General features: G+C 37.7%; 1 protein-coding gene across 3 annotated transcripts in view; it reads left to right on the top strand.

Moving 5' to 3' along the window:
• Window positions 1–14,849, top strand: part of nlgn1 (neuroligin 1) — a 363,572-nt gene extending 348,723 nt beyond the window's left edge. For all 3 annotated transcript variants that reach the window (XM_028027192.1, XM_028027190.1, XM_028027191.1), the window contains 3 exons: window positions 1,609–1,765; window positions 2,368–2,445; window positions 3,619–14,849. In XM_028027192.1, the coding sequence (XP_027882993.1) occupies window positions 1,609–1,765; window positions 2,368–2,445; window positions 3,619–4,221 (838 nt within the window). In that variant the 3' untranslated portion in view covers window positions 4,222–14,849. The remainder of the gene's footprint in view (window positions 1–1,608; window positions 1,766–2,367; window positions 2,446–3,618) is intronic.
• The last annotated feature ends 4,831 nt before the right edge of the window (window positions 14,850–19,680 follow it).

Genomic DNA, 19,680 nt, shown 5'->3' with positions numbered 1-19,680 from the left:
TCCCTGAATTTGTTTTTTGAGCCATTCACATAGACGCACGATTACTAGTGTGCTTTGGATTATTGTCATGCTGCAAAATCCATGTGTGTTTAAGCACAAGAGCTAACAGCCAAACATTTAGGATTTTCTAAATTAGAGCAGACTTCCTGCTTCCATTAACATGTCGCACTACTTTTACAACAGATGTAGCAAGATTCACAAATCACAAAAAAAAAAAAAAAAAATAGAATTTAGTCTCATTGGTTCATAGTATTTTTCCAGTTTTTTATACAGCTGTGGAGGAATTTTAGGCCATTCGTGTATTTTGGTTGCCTGATGAAAGTCCAGTGCCTTGTTTTACATTTTGCTTAGTCCAGAGTCTCTGGACCATCAGCTATAGAGAAAAAATTGCTTGCTGGAGGCGTGGAATTTAGGTGTGCACTGATTTATTCAGTGCAGATTTCCTTCATTTTGGGATGTCGGTGATCGGCAGATATGTACATGTGAAGTCGATCTTATCTACTGGTCCACCTCAGCAAAATGTCTAGAAATCAACCACTGTCCTCTTCTGCTCCATGAGAGAGTTTTGACAGACAGACCGGCCCACCAGGTCATGTTTTCATGTTTGCAGTTAATAATAATTATTCCACTGTTGCCAACTAAGCAACTTTCTTGCTATATTTAGCAACATTTCAGAGAAAAAACTTATCGGCTCAATTGGAATCATCAGGTTAAGCTTTTAAAAGATCGGTAATCTGCGATTTGCCAGAAAAGTGCAATTGGTGCACCCCTTAACACCCCTGTTAAAGTTTAAAACGATTGGGTCTGATTTTAGAACATTTCTTATTTTAATGATATATAACAATACAATCCTCTGACAGATCATGACTTCTTAAAAAGTCATAAAGAGGCTTCCTCTGACTCTCCATCTTCCAGACCAGGGTGTGTATGTGTGTATGTATATCCTCTGCATTCAATGAGTATTTATTACCACAAAATAATATTGAATGTGCTTTTACATTGATTACTTTGGCAGTATATAGTTAGAATATACTTGGAATTGATTGATAAAACAATTTTAAAGCACACAAATGTTTACCTAGAAGGTTCTATTTATGCAGCCCTGGAGGGCCACATAAAAAGCTGTGGCGGGCCAAATTTGTCCCACAGGCCTTGAGTTTGACATGCGTTCCCATAAAATGTTGCTGTTTTACTGTTACAACCTTTCTTGTTTAAACAATACCATTTTATTTTAAGGAGATATAAATCTTGTTATGAAGCGATCTAAACTTGCAATGAGAAAAAAACGTTTTGATAAAACTCTGCTCCTGAATTTACAGTATTTCCTAGTTCTGGCATTTCCAACACTTCAGTAGTCTGGTTAACTTTGAACCTTTATTCAATAAAATTACATTTTAAAAACAGCATTTTTAAAATTTTCTTGCCTTCTCTGATCTTAATTTCTGTTTTATCGTCTGAAACATTTGGGCATGACAAAAAACATTCCCACAGAATGGTATGTAACATTCTTATGGATGCTCCAGAAGAGGACTGGAGCAGCCATGACACCTTGTTTTTTTTCTGTTTTACTGATATAAATACACTCACTTAAATACACTTTCTTTTCAGGGACCCAAACCAACCTGTACCACAAGACACCAAGTTCATCCACACAAAGCCCAATCGCTTTGAAGAAGTGGCGTGGACACGCTACAACCAGAAGGACCAGCTCTACCTGCACATCGGCCTGAAGCCTCGGGTCAAAGAGCACTACCGGGCAAACAAGGTTAACCACCATCCTGTCTCTGATTTATTTAGTCTTTTAGTGTTTAATATAATTTTATTTAATGTTTTATGTTTTTTAACATTAAATAAGTCATGCAGCTTGGGCCTTTTAAAAGCTGGCTACATTTCAGGTACACACTGTTAATTAGAGGCTAATGTTACAAAAGGGAGAAAGGCTCTAAAATGTTAGAATTAAACACCATCAACAGTTTGTATTTCATAACAAAATAGGTGTGTCTAATAACTTTGTTAGAGATCAGTTGTAATATTTTGTGGGCAATTGTGTAGCTGTTGCAGTACAGGCCTAATGCTACCTTTATATATTCTAAACTGAGTGCCGTCATTTGGTTGTTTATCTCTTATAGATAGGTCTGTTTAGGCGTTTTTCATCAGGCACCCTACCTTCATGTACAATACCTTTTTTTTCCACCAGGAAGCTGAATGTAGACCCACTATCTACAGTCAGTTTCGTAGTATAATACTTTTACACATCATTTATACTTTTAAATACATTTTACTTTCAAAAAGAGCAAACAGTAACCTAAGGTTTTAAATTCTTTCTTTAGTTTAAGCTATCATGATGCCTTCTTGTTCTTCCCTCAGGTCAACCTATGGTTGGAGCTGGTTCCTCATCTACACAGCCTCAATGAGGTCACCCCACTCATCCCTACCACTACCAAGGTTAGTGGCAGCCACAGTCACTCTGCTGTAGCTCACCAAGTCACAATTTGGCTTTATTTTTGTCATGACTAGACCCCTCAAAATATGCTTCAGATGTTTGTTGTAACAAAAGAAATTGGTGCTTAAGAGAGCCTGCATAAACAAATGCTATATAACTTATTTGAACTATAGCAACGATGTAAAGAGCAGGCCAGGATTCCTCCACAACGTGTAGGACAGACGTCCCAACTTCAAGTTGTTGCTGAAATTTTCATCTACAAGCAGCTGAATAACGGGGAGTTCATAACTTTCCATGTGCCTCTACTGACAGTGATGAAATATTTAAGGTTGTTTTGAACCTATTCTTAGGTTTCTCATTGTTTGAAAGTTTGGTTGCAAAAGCAAAAAGAATCCATAGTGTGTGTTTATACGATGTGTGTTGGTCAAAGCCTGAAGTTTGTACTGCAGTCTAGTTGTAGATATGGAGTTCAGATGGAATAAAAAGCACATTTCAGAGCAAATGATTTTTCTATAGACAAGATAATATTATTATGAGACTGTGGTTTTATAAAATCAAGTAACAGTCTTAACTAATAGTCTTAAACTTTTGCTGTCTAAAATCATTTCCAGTTCTATAAAATAACATTGAGTTTCTTTGGTCAAGCATTTTGCTGCCAAAGATGGGAAATAAATACAGAAGCATCTTACTAATGAGATTATTAATGACATTTTAAACTTGTTATAACAAGATCTCATTGAAATCAAACTAACAAAGGCTGTAGCCTTTGTACAGTTTACAAATTGTATAATTTAATCAGTTAAGTCAAATTGTCTATTAATAATCTGACAGTCTTGTAAACTCCAGCACATTGTGTCTGTACATGATTTTTTTTTGTCATGTACAGACACAATGTTACACTTCTCTGGATTATTGTTATAACATGAAACTTTCTCCTATCAACGTGAAAAAGACACAGATCCTGAATTTATCTCCAAGCTTTGATTCTTACATGTAGAACAGAATTACATTCAGGTATCAAGTTTTGATTTGACATTTATGAGAAAACGTTAATAGCAAGAAGCTGGTAAAGTGCTTCCAGTATTTATTTGTCACCTAAAGACCAAAAGCAGTTAAAGGCTTAGAGGTGTCAAAGCTAGTATAAAATCTTTATCTGGTCTTCTATCTTTGTACAGATTCCTCCTCCGGAAGCCACTAACCGCACACCAAAGACCAAAGTTCTGGTAACCAAGCGCCCAAACCCAACTCCGTTCCCCACTGAGACACAAGGCAGCCACAACCAGCCTCACCTGGTGGACCAGCGGGACTACTCCACAGAACTTTCGGTGACTATTGCTGTCGGAGCTTCTTTGCTTTTCCTCAACATCCTGGCCTTTGCTGCTCTTTACTATAAAAAGGACAAGCGGCGGCATGACGTCCACCGGCGCTGCAGCCCCCAGCGGAGCGCCGCCAACGACCTGGCTCACACTCAGGAGGAGGAGATCATGTCTCTGCAGATGAAGCAGCACTCTGACCTGGACAGGGACTGCAGAGGGGTGGGGGACTCCCTCCACCCACATGACATGGTCCTAAGGACTGCCTGCCCCCCAGACTACACCCTGGCTATGAGGCGCTCGCCAGATGACATCCCGCTCATGACACCAAACACCATAACCATGATCCCCAGCACCATGGGAGGCCTCACCTCACTCCACTCCTTTAACACATATCCCAGCAGTGGGCAGAACAACAGTCTGCCTCATCCGCACCCACACTCACACTCCACCACCCGGGTATAGCCCAGTGGATGGACCCGTACAGGCAGGACTCTGGCGGCTCAGGCAACAAGCTAACTGCAGCGCTGCAGCGGAGAGTTCAGTCCGACCTGCTGAAAAACAGACCTTTCAGGAGTTAAACCGCCGGCCCGGAGATGCCAAACACAGATGGAATTACACTGGAATTATACCACATTCTGTTAATACCGGAGGAAATATGATAAAAGGTTTCAGATGCTTTGGATCAAAGGATCAAAACATAATAATATTAGTAATTATGGTTTCGTAGAAAAAAAAATGGAAAGACATGAGGGGGCATAAAAGTTATAGCAGAACAACGTCTCACAACCTGAAACATTTGAGAAAGATATTTTTTATCATTATTTTTTGTTCTGGTATTACAGCAACAAAAAGGAACAGTGAAACACTTTTTCTCTCTAGCGACAGCTATGGCCTTCGGGATTTTCTGACAAACGACTGCTTGACAGTATTATCTGGAAGCAGCGCGGAGCATCAGACACGCCTTGGAGGTGAGAAGAGGGGAGCACTTTGTAAAGGAAAGAAAACATATTGTTTTCCTTTGGCATTACTCTGCAGAACACTCTGTTTGTGGGGCACAAAGTAGACGCCGTGCAAACCAATCGAGGCATGTCTGAGGGTCGTAAACGGAGGCTGTGTAAGATAAGCCAAAAGCAGCAGAGTAAACCGAAGGACTGAAAACTTTAAGATAAAGCGACCCTGTATGCACAACAGAACCATTTTGAGGAGAAAAAAAATATCTTGCAAATACTTTTCATCCTTTTATTTTTGATTGAAACAATTTTATTGTATAGGACCTATTTACATATCTAAGCACCAAGGCTGTTTAAGCCCACTTCTCTTGGGCGGGGTGTTCACACTGCAACCTGCTAGTCGGACCGGGACGTAGGAAGAGAGAACGCACCGAGCGGCTTTCTGGCAGTTCCAACTTCAACACAGAGAGCTGGGGGGACAAAGGATAATTGGGATATTTTAGCACGATGCGCATGACAATTTACCTGCTTGATGGCTGCTCTGCTGATTATGTCATTAATAAGAATAATGTTCACCCTGTTCTTTGTGTTGGAGAGATTCAAGACCTATTTCCTTATTGGATTACTAGAAAACACAATGCTCTCACGGAACCTTGGGAAATGCAGTCCCGGTTTGTGGCCTGGTTTGTGGATGTCACTGGATGGATTTAGATAGTAAAACAAAACAAAAAAATTTGGGGGTGGGTAAAGATTTCTTGCATAACATAATATAGCTTGAGTGGGCTGGACGTATAAGGACTAGTTTTGTACTCTATGTGTTGGTACTACTTTTTGATAGTGGGTAAATCGCATTACATTGTATCAATCAAACCCATTGTACCTTCAGTTGAAATCAATGTTTTTTGCTGTTCTACCTATTGAAGAACCGGACCGGACCGTATCAAAGTAATTACCTGCACTGTTTATTCCATTGACCTCTCGTCACCCCAATGCCCCCCAAAAAATCGACACTTCAAGATAAAAAAGTAACACGGTGGACCCAATTGGTAAGGAAAATGGAGGGTGAAATGATTGAAAAATATAAAGAAGAATTCCATCTCCAGGCGATGTAGATTTGCTAATGATTTATCCAACAAAGCTCTGAACTCCAGAGCTACTTAAACATGACTGCCTATAGATGTTTAATTCAAGATAAAAGCCAGACAGATCACACGGGGTGGGAGTCGACGGAAATGCACAGCAGGAGCCTGAGAGGAAGAGCGAGTATCAGGCTGGGTCAATTCCCACGATGCACTTTTTATGTAGTTTTCATCATTAGCCAAGTTGAATCAAGTTAGGTGGTGCTTTGTGTTGGAGAGATGTCGGTGTGTCTGCCAGTAAAGCAGGATGATCAAAAGCAAAAAGTCTTACCTCTTCAACTTAATGTCTTTTTTTGCTTTTTTTCCTATATACACACACAGTGCTGTGCTCCAAATGTCTGCCATGGTGTCAGGGTTGATAAAAGGTACCCACTTCTTTAAAAGGGCAGCTCAGGTTCTGTTAAAAGCTTATACGCAGTTAATGTTTTATGCACAGCACATGAATCTCTTACCCTCTTAATTAAGCATGAACCAAAATGAAGAGCCTGACGCTGATGGTTGATCCAAAAGGAGCCAAGACCGAGGTGGACATCTACTGTCCTAACACAACCCTAATCTAGAAAACGTCACAACAGTTCAATAGTGGATATTTATGTAAACAGAAGCCAGTAGATACGTTTCCATCCAAATATCATGCATATTTTAAGCAAACTTTCAAAATGTTGCTGACTAAAAAAGACAAAGGAAAAGCAAATTAGGTGTGTTTGCTTTTTCTGGTTCGCAGGTTGTGTAGCCTGGTTGTGATTCCATAAGATGTTGATGACACATGTAACAAACAGAAAGTAGAAGTTGAAAACTAGCATGGACCACACATCTTAGAGAAATGAACCGAGGCTTTCAGGAGTTTGCTGCTATCGGACAAGTTCTAATTGTTCTGTAATGCCAACTAGCATTGGTGATGTTGCAATTCTAATGCACAATGACAGCAGAAACAGCTGATCAGTCCTGTGAGGGAAATGTTTGCTACATCTGAACTTATTCAACAAATGTGTCTCCTTCTCTCCTTTTGCCCATTAACTCAGAAAAGCCAAAAGCCACATTTAGTCGTTTCAGTCAACCTTTTAAATGAAATACTTCAAAATTCACATAAAAAATGGTTGCTGTAATCACAGCCTGTGATTGTTTACACAGTAAATGGAGTTGGGATGGTTTGTACACGTGAAAATCACTGAGCACCAAACATCTGATTTGTGACTGGTCAGAGTCCTGATCTGAAAGTAAATCAGTGTGAAAACCAGCAGACTTGTATGATTTTTACCTTTCACAGTAATTCATGTTTTTTTTCTTTTTTGACTTTATTTTAAGAACATAGAAGCAGAAGTCTGTGTTGGTCTTGGTAGCTCTCAGGACGTTTTCAACTTTCTGAACCAGCTAATCTGCACGTCTATTAATTGAAGACACCAAGAAAGTTTCTAACTGCAATTGGATTTTTATTCCTTCCTTTTGGAATAAGTTTAATCTTTTTAAAATTTTACTTGCTGTTTTTCATCGTGTTTAGTGTTTCTATTTTCCATTTGTCCATCTTGAGGTTGCTGCTTTGTATTTTGAGTTCCCGTAAGGATAATTTAATCAACCTTTTAGTAACTATTCTCTTTCTAATCTTAAGGTTTCTTGGAATAGGTATGACGTACATTCAAAATGTTTTGGCTTAACTGACTAGCCGACTTTCAGGTAAATAAAAAAACAAAACAAAAAAAAACGATGGTTTCTGTTTGCTGAGTCACTTCCATGAAGGCCATCAGCTGATCTGTGACCGACAATAACTTCACCGTCTTTTTCTTCAAATGATATTCTTAGCTACTGAAAGAGCTATTCATGAAAATCACCACATTACTCTGTATGTACTATTTTTATTACCAATATATCTACTGTCTTAGAGAATTTATGTTTGCCTATGTTTCTTTTCTAGATACAGTCACCAAAGGAGCTAATCCTGCCATTAACTTGGTTCTCAGATTAAACTGGAGCATTGAGTTTGAACTTGTCTGTATGATTGGATGGGATTGAATTGACAATATGTTTGTATAAAGAACTATATATTCCTCTTGTAAAGTCCATTGAGAGAGCATGTGTTGTAAATCAGGCCAAAACATTCTGAACTGAATCCTGATACTAAGAGATCCACAAGGATTCAAAATCAGTGATCAGTCGACCAGTCAGCCTTGAGCTAAATTGTATTTAAAGATTTCTTTATATGAAATGTTTTCTTTTAAGATAACTTTGCTCAAAAGGGTTAAACATATTTATTATAATAGTTTTAGTTAGCAGAGCTGTTACAAGTTCATTTAATAAATATCTCTGGCTATTTTCTTGACATCCAGATTGTGAGGAATTACGGAGGAGCTTGTTTCTGGGTTCAGGTTTATCACCATTCATTTGTTGCAGTTTAAATTCCTGAGACATCAAGAGTTCCAGAGTGAGCAGAGTTTCCACCCGAAACGCAGCGCTCCCCCTCCCCAACATGTTTCTTCATGCCATTTAGCCAGCCGCCTAAATGAAGGGAATTCTCCAAAAGTTTGTTTTAAAAAACACATGTTTATCTTAATTTTTCTTGGATTGTTTGTTTTGGAAGGCATCTTAGTAAAAAAAAAAAAAAACATCAGGACTCTGCATGTCTGTTGTTAAAGAAAAAAACTAACAAAACTGACCAAACAAAAGAAACTGGATGTTGCAGTCTCAATAATCTGACAAGGTAACCAGGTAATACCATCTGTTCATCCTTCTAGTCTCTTTTCAAGAAGCTCAGAATCACATAATCCACAGAAACTTAACACAAACAGGAAGAAAATCTGCTTTTGGTCATTTAATTTCAAGCTGTTGCTATGATTCTTGCCTACCTATCTTTTGATGATGTAAAGCCTGTTTTCTCTTTAAACTGAAATATTTGAAGGAAATTATAAAATATTTGAGAGTTTCACAGACAAGTTGAGCATGGGGTAAAAGTATTTTGACATTGTAGAACGATAGAAACAGGCATTTTGGTTGTGATGAAGACTAGCAACACCAGAACCAACAGGATGATCCCAAGTGTCCAGTGGGGTTAAAGACTGCAGGCAGCCAGTCTAATCCTCTCCACTTCCAAATTCTGGAGCCGGTCTCTGAAAAGGATGGCTCTGTAGGGTAGAGCATTGTCATCTTAGCATGTTGAGTTTGGACCAAGTCTGAGGAGAAATTGGACCACTACGGTTGTTAGGTCTTACCTCAGTTTCTCTCTGCATTCAGAATGATAATATGGTGTCTTGTACCATCAGTACACTGTTTCCTTTACAAACAACTCGGCTCCAGCAGAGTGGATTTTAACGGGAACAGGCCATCGCTGTTCAGCTGATCAACCTGCAAATGGATTTTTCTTCAAAATGTAAAGGGAAATACACAAGATTTATTGCCAAAAGTACTGGTAGAGCAAAGTCATAATCAACCAAATACAGATTTCACTCCATTTTGTGTTAAGTTTAGTATTTTGCACAACCAGTAGGCTTAATGTATAACTGCAGCTAAATCTAGCTGGTCTAGAATGAGGTGCCGTTTGTTGCTCAGTCAAAAATGAACAGGTTTTTAGTGCATCATAGGAGACAAAATTATGAGTTCAATTTTCAAAGTCATATTTTCGACATATTATATAAATGTCACAGTCCAGTTCAAAATAAATATTGAATTGGCAAGCTGCAAATTTAGTTTCAAACTAAATATTTAGTTAATGAGCTAAATATTCAACCTGCCATCTAAATATTTAGTTTGCTAACTGAATATTTACAAAGCTCATTTGCTAGCTAAAAATATTTAGTTTTTTTCAGTAAATATAAATTTGTGTGGAGCAAAATTTAATTCAACTAATTGTTTACTTAGGATGCTAAATATTTAGACTGCTAACTAAAGATCCTGCAGCTCCTTCAGGGCTCTCAAGACTGCTGAGGCTTAGGACAACATTTTAGAAAGTTAAGATGTTAATGAAACAGATAAATAAACTGAAAAAAATAAAGTGACTTACAAACACTCACTGTATTATACATGATACACTTTTCCAGCTGAGTTCATCCAGTATTTGCTTAGATTTTTACAGAGGCAGACATGTCGATGACTAGTGGAGACCAAACCTTTGCACAGCACTGTTTGGATAGAGAGGAAGATGCGGGGCCTCACAGCCTGTTTTTAGTTGATGTTGAAGAGCCGTTGCACTTCTTTCCAGGGATTGTTGTCTTTCTCATCTTTCCCATCAAGCTGGAAGCTTGGACTGCTTAACAAACCGGCTCCCATTGCATCTGTACCATCTTCAGTATCCCTCCTTCTGTGAGGGTGCCTGCTAACGTCTTTAGGTCACTGAAGCCTCAGCATCTAACAATGTTAGCCACTGAGAAGGAATGAGTCATCCAGCCAAGCAGACTGCAGTCAAATCCCATGGCTTACAAGGTTTGAGTCACTGCGGGGGCAAAGTGGTGATTTTCAAAACACACAGTGAAAGGAATGCCACAGATACCCTGCGCTCCGATACAAAAATCTGGATGCTGGCACAGAGAGGCTGCTTGTTAGGCTCAAATGCTTGTCTCCCTGTTTTCTTTCACTAAAACGTGGACATGTGGAGGCCTCTGTAGTGAGAATACATCCTGCCCCTCTTGGCTCTCTCTCAAGCACTATGCAGCTCTTTAAAATAATGAATACAGATTGCTGTTGCAGCACCCACCTGCATGCAAGGTTAAATTCTGACATATTGTAGGAAATGGTTTTTATTTCCATAAAAAAAATGAAAACAACCTCAAATTAAAACTGATGCTAAATTGTTTGAGCACATTGGTTTGTGTTCAGCATATTTCCTGCTTGCAAATTGAACTGATTCCATGTAGTGTGACATAATATTTATTAGGCCCACAAACATCACCATGAGCTTATGTTTGTAATTCCATTACTGTGATTTATTTAGAAGATGTGCCAGAGACCCTTCAACAATGAAACACTAAGTGGTCAGCTTTCTGTTGTTTCCACCGCAAGACAACAACAAGATAAACAAAGTAATAAAACACAACCTATCAGCACATAATTCCAATAAAACAACATGGCATTGTTAGGTCAGAAAACTATTAGCCCAATGTGAGCAGGCATCGCATCGGATTTGGAAACAACAGTGGTAACTGTTATTGAAAAGTTAAATACCTCCATTATGTGTTTTTTCCAAGCCATGAAGCACTTTTTCATTTTCTTTAAATAAACATCTTCAGCCAATTTTTACTGCTCTCTGCAGCTCTGGAGGGTTACATCATTAAGAAACCCTTGTAAAGCAGGAATGAAAGGATGACCTGAAAGGGTCACCATGGGAACATGACAGTGATTGAAATTCAAATGACTAAACTGCTTCTATCAATCACTAGCATGACCTTAGCTAACACAATGAGCATCACAGTTGAGAAAATTATAAATTCTTTGGTCTTAAAATTTTAATTCAAATTCTTATTGTTCTTCACACCTGCTTTATTTTCCACTTATGAACATCAACAAGTCACAGTCTGTTCATCTGTTTTATGGTCACAGACCTTTTAGTGAAGTCAGTCATATTCCTGCGTTGTACCAAATATTCAAGCATTGATTTGGTGCAGAGTACTTTAGATCACTTCATCACCGACTTACTTTCTCTTCGGGCTCTACAAAAATGTACATATAAACAAATACATGAATTAATTCATTTAAAAAGCAATAAAAATGCACCCTGGATGGACGTGGTGACTGACTATGATCAGATTACTTTGCCTGGTGACAGCTAATTAGGAAATCATTTGTTGTCTTTAAAGACCTGCTTTTTTGTCATATTACAAAACACGAAAATTGAGAAGTTGATATATTTATATACACATCATTTCATTTTCCTTTACTAAAAGGCATTGGATTTTTTATTTTATCTATTCTGTAGATCCTCACAGGGACTGGGACACTGCATTATCACTGGAGGACTAAAGGTCATCCACTGAATTAAGCATGTAATTGCAGTAATGGGTAAATAGTCAAGCATGTACAGAGCCATACTAAGTAGCTGACAGTTCAGGATGAATTCCTATTTATAACTTTATATGCAAGGCCCTAAATATTACCACAAATTTGCTGGTCAGGCCCTGACATATTTCAGTTTTTGACATTACAAATGTGTCCTGGCAACTGATAACACAACATAACTTATAGGTAGTAATTACATACAAATAAAAATATATTTTCCCCAGAAAAAATTTAAAACTTACAAAGAAGCTAAGAGAATTGAAAATTAGTGAAATATCAGTTATTTCAATCATTTAGCAATCTGTTTTTATTTAGATGAGAAATGACATGAAGAAGCATTATATGTGTCATTAAAGAAAACATGAAACTTTAAAAAGTGAGGCACCAGGTGAAATTTCTGATCATAAATTTTAGACCTGGGTATAAATATTGATGTTACTAGTGATGTTACTCGAAATGAACACCAGCAGAACAGAAAAACAAAACTTTGTTGCAAAATAGATTAAAACTAGAACTAGCTGCAAATGTTTGAACAACCAAAGCTGGGAGGAGTTTAACAGGCATGCTGGTTCAATTTCTGGTTTATAGTTGTGTCCTTGAGCAAGACATTTCACTCACCTTGCCTGCAGGTGTTGGTCAGAGGGCCCGGTGGCAGCCTCTCTGTTAGACAGCCCCAGGTCAGCTGTGGCTACTCTCCAGTAGCTTTCCACCATCAGTGTATGAAGGGGTGAATGACTGAGTGTAGGGTGAATTGGTTAGCCCCTGCTCTGGATAATGGTGGCATTAATAGCAGGTGACTGGATTAAAGGCATAACTGGCTAACAAAGGCATAGCAACTATAAGGCACTTCTAAAATCTGAACGCAAAATGAAGTTTTCTGACAAATTCCTCAAATGTATCTATAAATAGTCGGTCAGTCTGTTTTACCTGCTTGTCAATTTGCTTTTGGTTGTTTGTCATTGTCATTTTAACTATCAAAATGTATATTCTACCTCATAAACCATTCATCCATATTTTCTTTTCCTCCTAATTAATTTCGTGTCTTCTTTAAATGTAACAAGATTGCTAGTCTAGAGTTAAAAATTGGTTTAAACAGTTCCTTTGACCTCTGCACTTGACATTCCTCTAACTGTGCTAACTGTGAGTTTCATACAACAGTTAGCATAGAAATCAACAAAGCTGGGCTTTCACATGAAAACTCTGCTGATCAGTCCCTGCTCATAACATCCACAGTGTGTGCTTTGTTTAGCTATTAATTATATGAAAACTAAATCATACTGTCATGCTTTAAGTAAGGGCTAGAAGTGACTAAGGCTAACAAAAGTTAGTCAAAATGCATACAAAAATTCCTTTATCTCATTTTTTTTGTGAAATGGTGAAAAAATTATGTATAATTTTAAAAATATCAATCTGATTTTAAGACATTTTACCTTTTAATTTTTTAATATTATAGTTGATATTCTTGGTGGAAGTTTCAAGAAAGAACATTTGGATTTATTCCTTTCATTTAGCCTGGATGGCAGGCAGTAAAACGTAAATATTAAAACATGTTCAGTCAGTACAATAGCTGCCCAAATATATCACCAATCATAAATCTGTTTTTGTAAGAGTCTGAACAACAACACTGCTGTTGGTCTGTAAGCTGCAGCGAGTTCATCTTTACCAATTATCCAAGGACTTTCCTGGCATCAGACTGAAAACTTTGGATAGACATATAGATTATCATAACTGTTTGCTGGAACTCTGTTTCCTGGAAAATCTTTTAACAACCCCACTTTAAATAAAGCAGGTTTTACAACTACTTTTTGATGGAGACATTAGGCCTTTGAACTCATGTCTAACAGTTAAACCCAGCCGTTTCATTAAATGAGCAAATAAATCTGAAATGAGTTAAAAATTTCATTACAGCTATTAACTTGTGGCATTTTTATAGATAATATTAGGAGTTAGAAAGCTTTTCATTTTTCATTTTCTTCTGGTGACGCATGTGCTTAAATTTAACCTTTTTAACTTGTTTGTTTTGGATTCAGCCCCTAGTTAAAAAAAAAAAATTGTATTTTCAGAAAATGTTATGATCATGAACAGAATGCTTTTGTGGTTTTAATTGGATTTCTTTTCTTTCCCCTTCAGAAGATGGCAACCCCACAATGTCGAAGTATAGTTCTATTTTTGTTTGTCTTGTTTTGCTGCATTCATTTTGAACTAAATGAATTAATTTGCAACATTCTGCTTTATTTTCCATGGTCAAAAAACAGAGCCTTGTAAACATTGTAATAACAACTGCTTATTTAAGCCATGTGTTTCATTTCTTTTTGTGGGTTGTGATTTCATATTTACTGGTTGCTGTGTTTCCAAAATTACATCCAGCTAGTCTGACTTTGGATTTAAAGGTGTTGCATTTGAAGCAGCGCCTCTTTCAGAGCCCCATGTCCAGAATGCAGATATAATCCTAGAATGCCTGAGAGATGAGAATGACTCCAATCCAGTGTCACCCTCCATAAAACACAGATTTTCAGTCACTTTCAAGGGGAGCTTCTAAAACAAACAAAACTCAATGACGTTGCATCAGCTGTTTCCTTCGAGCCCCATCATGTGTAGGTTTAATGAGACAGAATAGCAGGAGACAAAAGGCTCACAGTTGGGATCTAAGGACACTTAAAAAACCCTGTTCTAGGGGGATGCTTCACTTTTGTTCTAGTGTAAATCTACCCTGACCATGGCCAACACTCAGCCTGTGTCAAAGCAAATGGAAGGGGAAGAGAGAACACTGCGAATGAATGTAGAGCAACGTGCCATTTTCTGACCTCAGTTCACAGCAACAGTCAAAACCTCAGCTACATCCTTGGAGGTTTTTTCTAACAGTCTTAAAGCTATGGAGAGGTTTGTTCTTCAAATGCCATGTGAGATGTGGGGAACCATGTGAGCAGGTCTGGCATTTGTATTGTAGAATTTTTGTCACTTGTCTTTCTTTCTGGTTAAATAGTCTTACTCTTCTGGAGCACAATAAATGATTTTAATATGCTGATATGTGTTAGTATTATTATTATTATTATTATTATTATTATTATTATTATTATTTCCATTCCGTCTGTTCCACGTGACTCCACATACAAAGAAAATGGAGCGATCCCATTCCCTTTCACTAGGAAGATGTCTCCAACAGTACCAGAACCAGGATGACCAGGCATCCATCATGACTGGGAGGATATGAGCCCTAAACATGTACTGTTTATGAAGCAACATAGCCAAAATATAAACAGAATTTCACCAGATTTAAAGTACACACCATTTGTTCCTTTTGTAACCAATGATAAAACAGACTAAACTTTACTTCATGACAAACCAACAGTTGTCCAGCCGAAATAAAGATCCTTAAAAATAGATATGATTTTATCTTCACCTTTGGCAAAAATAAAAATTTTTCTGGTTTTTCATTGGTGTGGAGAACAAGAATAATCCCTTTAAAGAAGGCTAGTTTCTAATTTGAATGTACAGCAGCATACTCAAAAATACATTGTGGATCAAAAAGAAAGTGCAGTCCCATTAATTTAGAAACAAAATGAGTCCTCTAATAGAAAAAGAAATGGTTTTAACATTTAATTAGGCCTTTAGCAACTTTTGAACTATGTAACATTCACAGTAAGATGAAAAAGAATAATCCTAGCTTTCTTTTCAGCATGTTAGCCAGACAGATGAAGATTCATTTGGATGTGGAGGTATGAATAGCAAAGTAAATGTGTACTGTGCTTTAATGTGAACAAGATATTTCCCTCATGCGACCATGTCAATGAGAGCAGGTTAGGGTTAGCCCAGTGTCTTCTTCTGGGTTCAGTCACATGTAGAGGAAGTGAACAGCCAAAAGAGGATCAAAATCCCAAATTCAATTCAAGATGTTTGACTTCCTGTTTGTTGTAGAGCTGGAATGCCAAACCTCAATGAAAACATAAGCTAAATGAGGTGCTGGGGGAGCAGTGGATCAATCTCTGTACTAACTTTTTCAAAACCCTTCAACTTTGCAAACACCTGACGTGTGTGCAGCATTTGATGAGTGTATACATTCAAACAGCAAATTTATTTTCCAGAAAAATAATAAACTCTATATACAATAGGCTATTGTTTGATTTATTAGATTCATGTTTGAATCTAATAATCAAGATTATTGCTTCCACACATTATTGAGCAATCCATGTGTAGTAGAGGGAAAGCTGGATTATAAGGTGAGTGTTGTTGCAGCAACTATAGTCTTCACCATACGTTGTGGACCAAAGTCAGCCTATTCTGTTTGATCAAAATCTAAAGAAAATCTGTCAATTTTTGACCAACGTGTAAAGTTCTGAGTAGATCTGTGCAGTCAATGTCTTTGGACTCTAACTGCATAGGTTGTATGCTCACATATGGAGGAATCTGATGTGACTCGCTTTTTCATTTGAACCTTCGCTGAAACTTTGCCACATTCACAAAACGTTCTAGAACCATTTCACCCAAAGACTTTCTACATCGACAACAGCACTCCCTCTGAAAATGTTTTTTTCTTTTCTTTTTTGCTTACTTTATTATACTTCATGTTTGTTTATTAAGTTCAGGGCTTCGCGCTTCATGACAAGAGTTACATATAATCTGTAGAGTACACAGATCATTTAAAATACTCTATGGTCTTCTGTAAATTTCAGGTTGCAACTGCTTCTTAGTGTTTCCTCTTATCTAACTGTACCACTAATACAGTACAAGCAGTATTTCACACAAGGACATGGGGGAGGTTTGTTAGGAGGGGGGCATACTGGCATTTTGTTTTAGTACTAATTGGAAATCAATCAGATTTCATCCTCTTCGGAAAACTGTGACATTTCCCGATTTTTGCCAATGATTAGAAACAAATTATTCCAGAGACTGACTGACATTTGGAGAGCAGGTGGCTGTTTGGAGTGGAGTGTGAAGGATCAACAGAGCATGTATTTATGCTCTCCGCCACTGCTTTCTATGTGTGCGTGTAGGCGTGTGCATGTGTGTATTTGTCTGACCAAGGGCACACGCTACTCTGGGCTGCTTAGCTAGAGGGCCCTGTAGGAATAGCTTGATAAGGGGGGCTTATTTACCATAATAATGCATCTCATCTGTGCACATCAAACACTCCTGCCCAGTCTGATAACCCACTCTTTAATTTAGCACAACTGTTTGATCTAGATGTGTGGCAGTGTTCCCAGGGCCACTGTCACAGGCAACAAAACAGTTGGATAATTGCTGTGTACTTTAGCAGCGTTTCACAAATAAAAGTTTTCCATGATGCACCGATGCAGGGAGTCATTTTATGTGCTGCTTCTGATAACACAGCCTTTTAGTCTGAGAAATTATGTGGAGATTTTTCATTGTTGCTGCGAGGCACATTTAGTCTTAGTCACTTAACCACTGATATCCATGTTTTAATTATTTGTTAACTGTTTGCTTTAAAAGCTGCATAACTATATAAAAAAAAGAAAAAAAATGCTTTCCTCCAAGTTAAAGGTTGTTTACATGTCACAAAACATTTTTGGTGATTACCTTTAAATTGCTAAAATAACTTCACAATTACTATCTATAGTTGTGAAATTCTCAACAAACCAGTAAAGCTGCTTATGTTTTTCAGATTTGACCATGAAAACAATTCTAAATCTTAAATCAAGGAGTAAAAAAGACAAACATTTTGGAGATTAAATATGTAAAAAGGGATAAAATTATTTATTTATTGTCACAAAATGTCATCTAATTCTAAGGAGATGTCTGAATCAGCTCGAGTCTGTCTTTTCCATGCTGAAAACCAGTGGCTCTACTTCAAGCTCCCAGATTGTGGAGCTCTTGGTCCCAACGCTCAGCAGGAGCCCCGCTGCCTTACAGAGGAAGCTCGTTTTAGCTGTTTGCATCTGGGATCAAGAGCCATTTCTCATCGAGGTACCCTGTTTTGATGTAGACACACCATTAAAATGGCTCAGCTGTTTCTACACCAACAAGTAAGGAGTATTCCACCTTTATCTGGTCACTTCATTGCAGACATGTAAAACATCACCATATAAAAAGGAAACGGGGGGATCAAAATTAGTCCTCCAAATCACTACAAGAGGTGACCCAAAGTCACACCCATTACGGGCTCCCCCAGCGATGTCTCTCCACTCTGCACCACCACATGTATTACTTACTGTGGTCATTTAAAAACCACTCTCATTGCTTACTTGCAGCATAAATCATCCATAAGGCAAAAGAGAGAAATCTGATTGGAATCTTTTTTTAAGGTTTATTGGCTCTAGTGGCCTCCACTTGACAGTGAATTGGGCATTGAGAGAGACGGAAGGTCCCCTCTCTCATTGCCTATTAGTTTATCTAGAGAAACTACTCATTACCTTCAATCAACATTTAGAACCATCTACTTTATAGAATCAAACATGGAGAACCAACACTTAGTTTTATGCATCACTAATCTTACCAAACACGGGGACAAACACTTTATTCTTCTTTTGTTTTATCTTTGTGCTCTTTCCTTTGGTTTATTGTTTTGTTTGTATTTCCTTGTAATTCATGTAAAGCACTTTGAACTGCCTTGTTGCTGAAAATGTGATATATATATAAAATTACCTTACCTGCAATAAAGGTCATCGGGCTGAACCTGTGAAGTCCGGCCTGTGGCCACCACAGCACCTCATATTCAAGTCTTTTTGCACAACTAATTAATGCTCCCATGAAGAGTTGACTCCAGTTTTTGTCTGATCACATATTCCGGAGGTATGGTCTCTCACAAAGACACTTAATTTGCTGACTCACATTAAAGCAAACACATTATGCTGCCATGTTTCAAATGGCAAGACTAAAACTGTGAAATTACTAACTGAAATTCCCAGGACACTTATTAGATATCCAAAATTTGCTCCGCTTTGAAGTTGCTGAGTCACACTTCTCCCCTTAACAAGCTCTTTTAATCAGGCTTTTGTTCTTTTCCTGTCAACACATGCAACAAAACTTTGTTCGTTGTCCGTGTTGGATTTAATTGGGATTTGCTGAGTTTCTACATCATCTGAAACATGTTACCCTCAGGTAAGGCAATTAAAATCTCTGCACTGTCTTTTTCTTCTTCTGAAAGACATGCTGGGGCTGGGAAAAGGCACACATTCAAACATATATTGTTTACAGATTTCTGATCAAATATTTTTGATTTATAAATAACATCTGTTTAGAATTTACATTTATTTTTTTACATAGATTTTGTCGAGTCAGTTTTAAAAACTGAAGATGAAGCGTAAGGGGAGAAGGTTTGTTCGACAGCAAAGGAAATGATGCATCTTTTCAGATTTTCTAAAGCAGGCTGTTTGGGAGCCATTAGCAATCTTTTTTCCAAAATAATTCTTAGAGAGTCACACTGTTTGAGGTAGAAGCAACTTGCGGTCATTACGATCAAATCAAGCTTACTTCTCATGTTTCATCGTATGTCTGCGAGCAATCTGCCTGCCATGATTGAACCAAACAAATTCAATCTGAAAGGATCTGATGCCTCTTCCAGCCTGTCTGACAGAATACCTCTAAGCTTAATGAGGTCTGGCAGTTGGCCTGTTCCTTCTTACTCTCTTAAAGTGAAGAAACTTGGAAGTGTCAACAGTAAAACTAATTTAACCGAACCGACAGCCAGAGTGTCTGCATTAATGGAATTGTACTGTTCTTAACTCTGATTTGAAGTACTTGCAGGTAAGCTTGCTTTCACAAAAGATTCTAATTATTATGATAATGTGCACTCAAAATCATCATCATGATTTGTGTTGTGTATTTTTTTAAAAAATAAAGTGTTATGGGCTTCCTAGCACATCATCCTGGTGAAAATGATCAAATGGCACAACAAAGAC

The sequence above is a fragment of the Xiphophorus couchianus genome, chromosome 9 (assembly GCF_001444195.1).
Source record: "Xiphophorus couchianus chromosome 9, X_couchianus-1.0, whole genome shotgun sequence".
NCBI classification, from domain to species: domain Eukaryota; kingdom Metazoa; phylum Chordata; class Actinopteri; order Cyprinodontiformes; family Poeciliidae; genus Xiphophorus; species Xiphophorus couchianus.
This window is presented reverse-complemented; position numbering and strand designations above follow the sequence as displayed.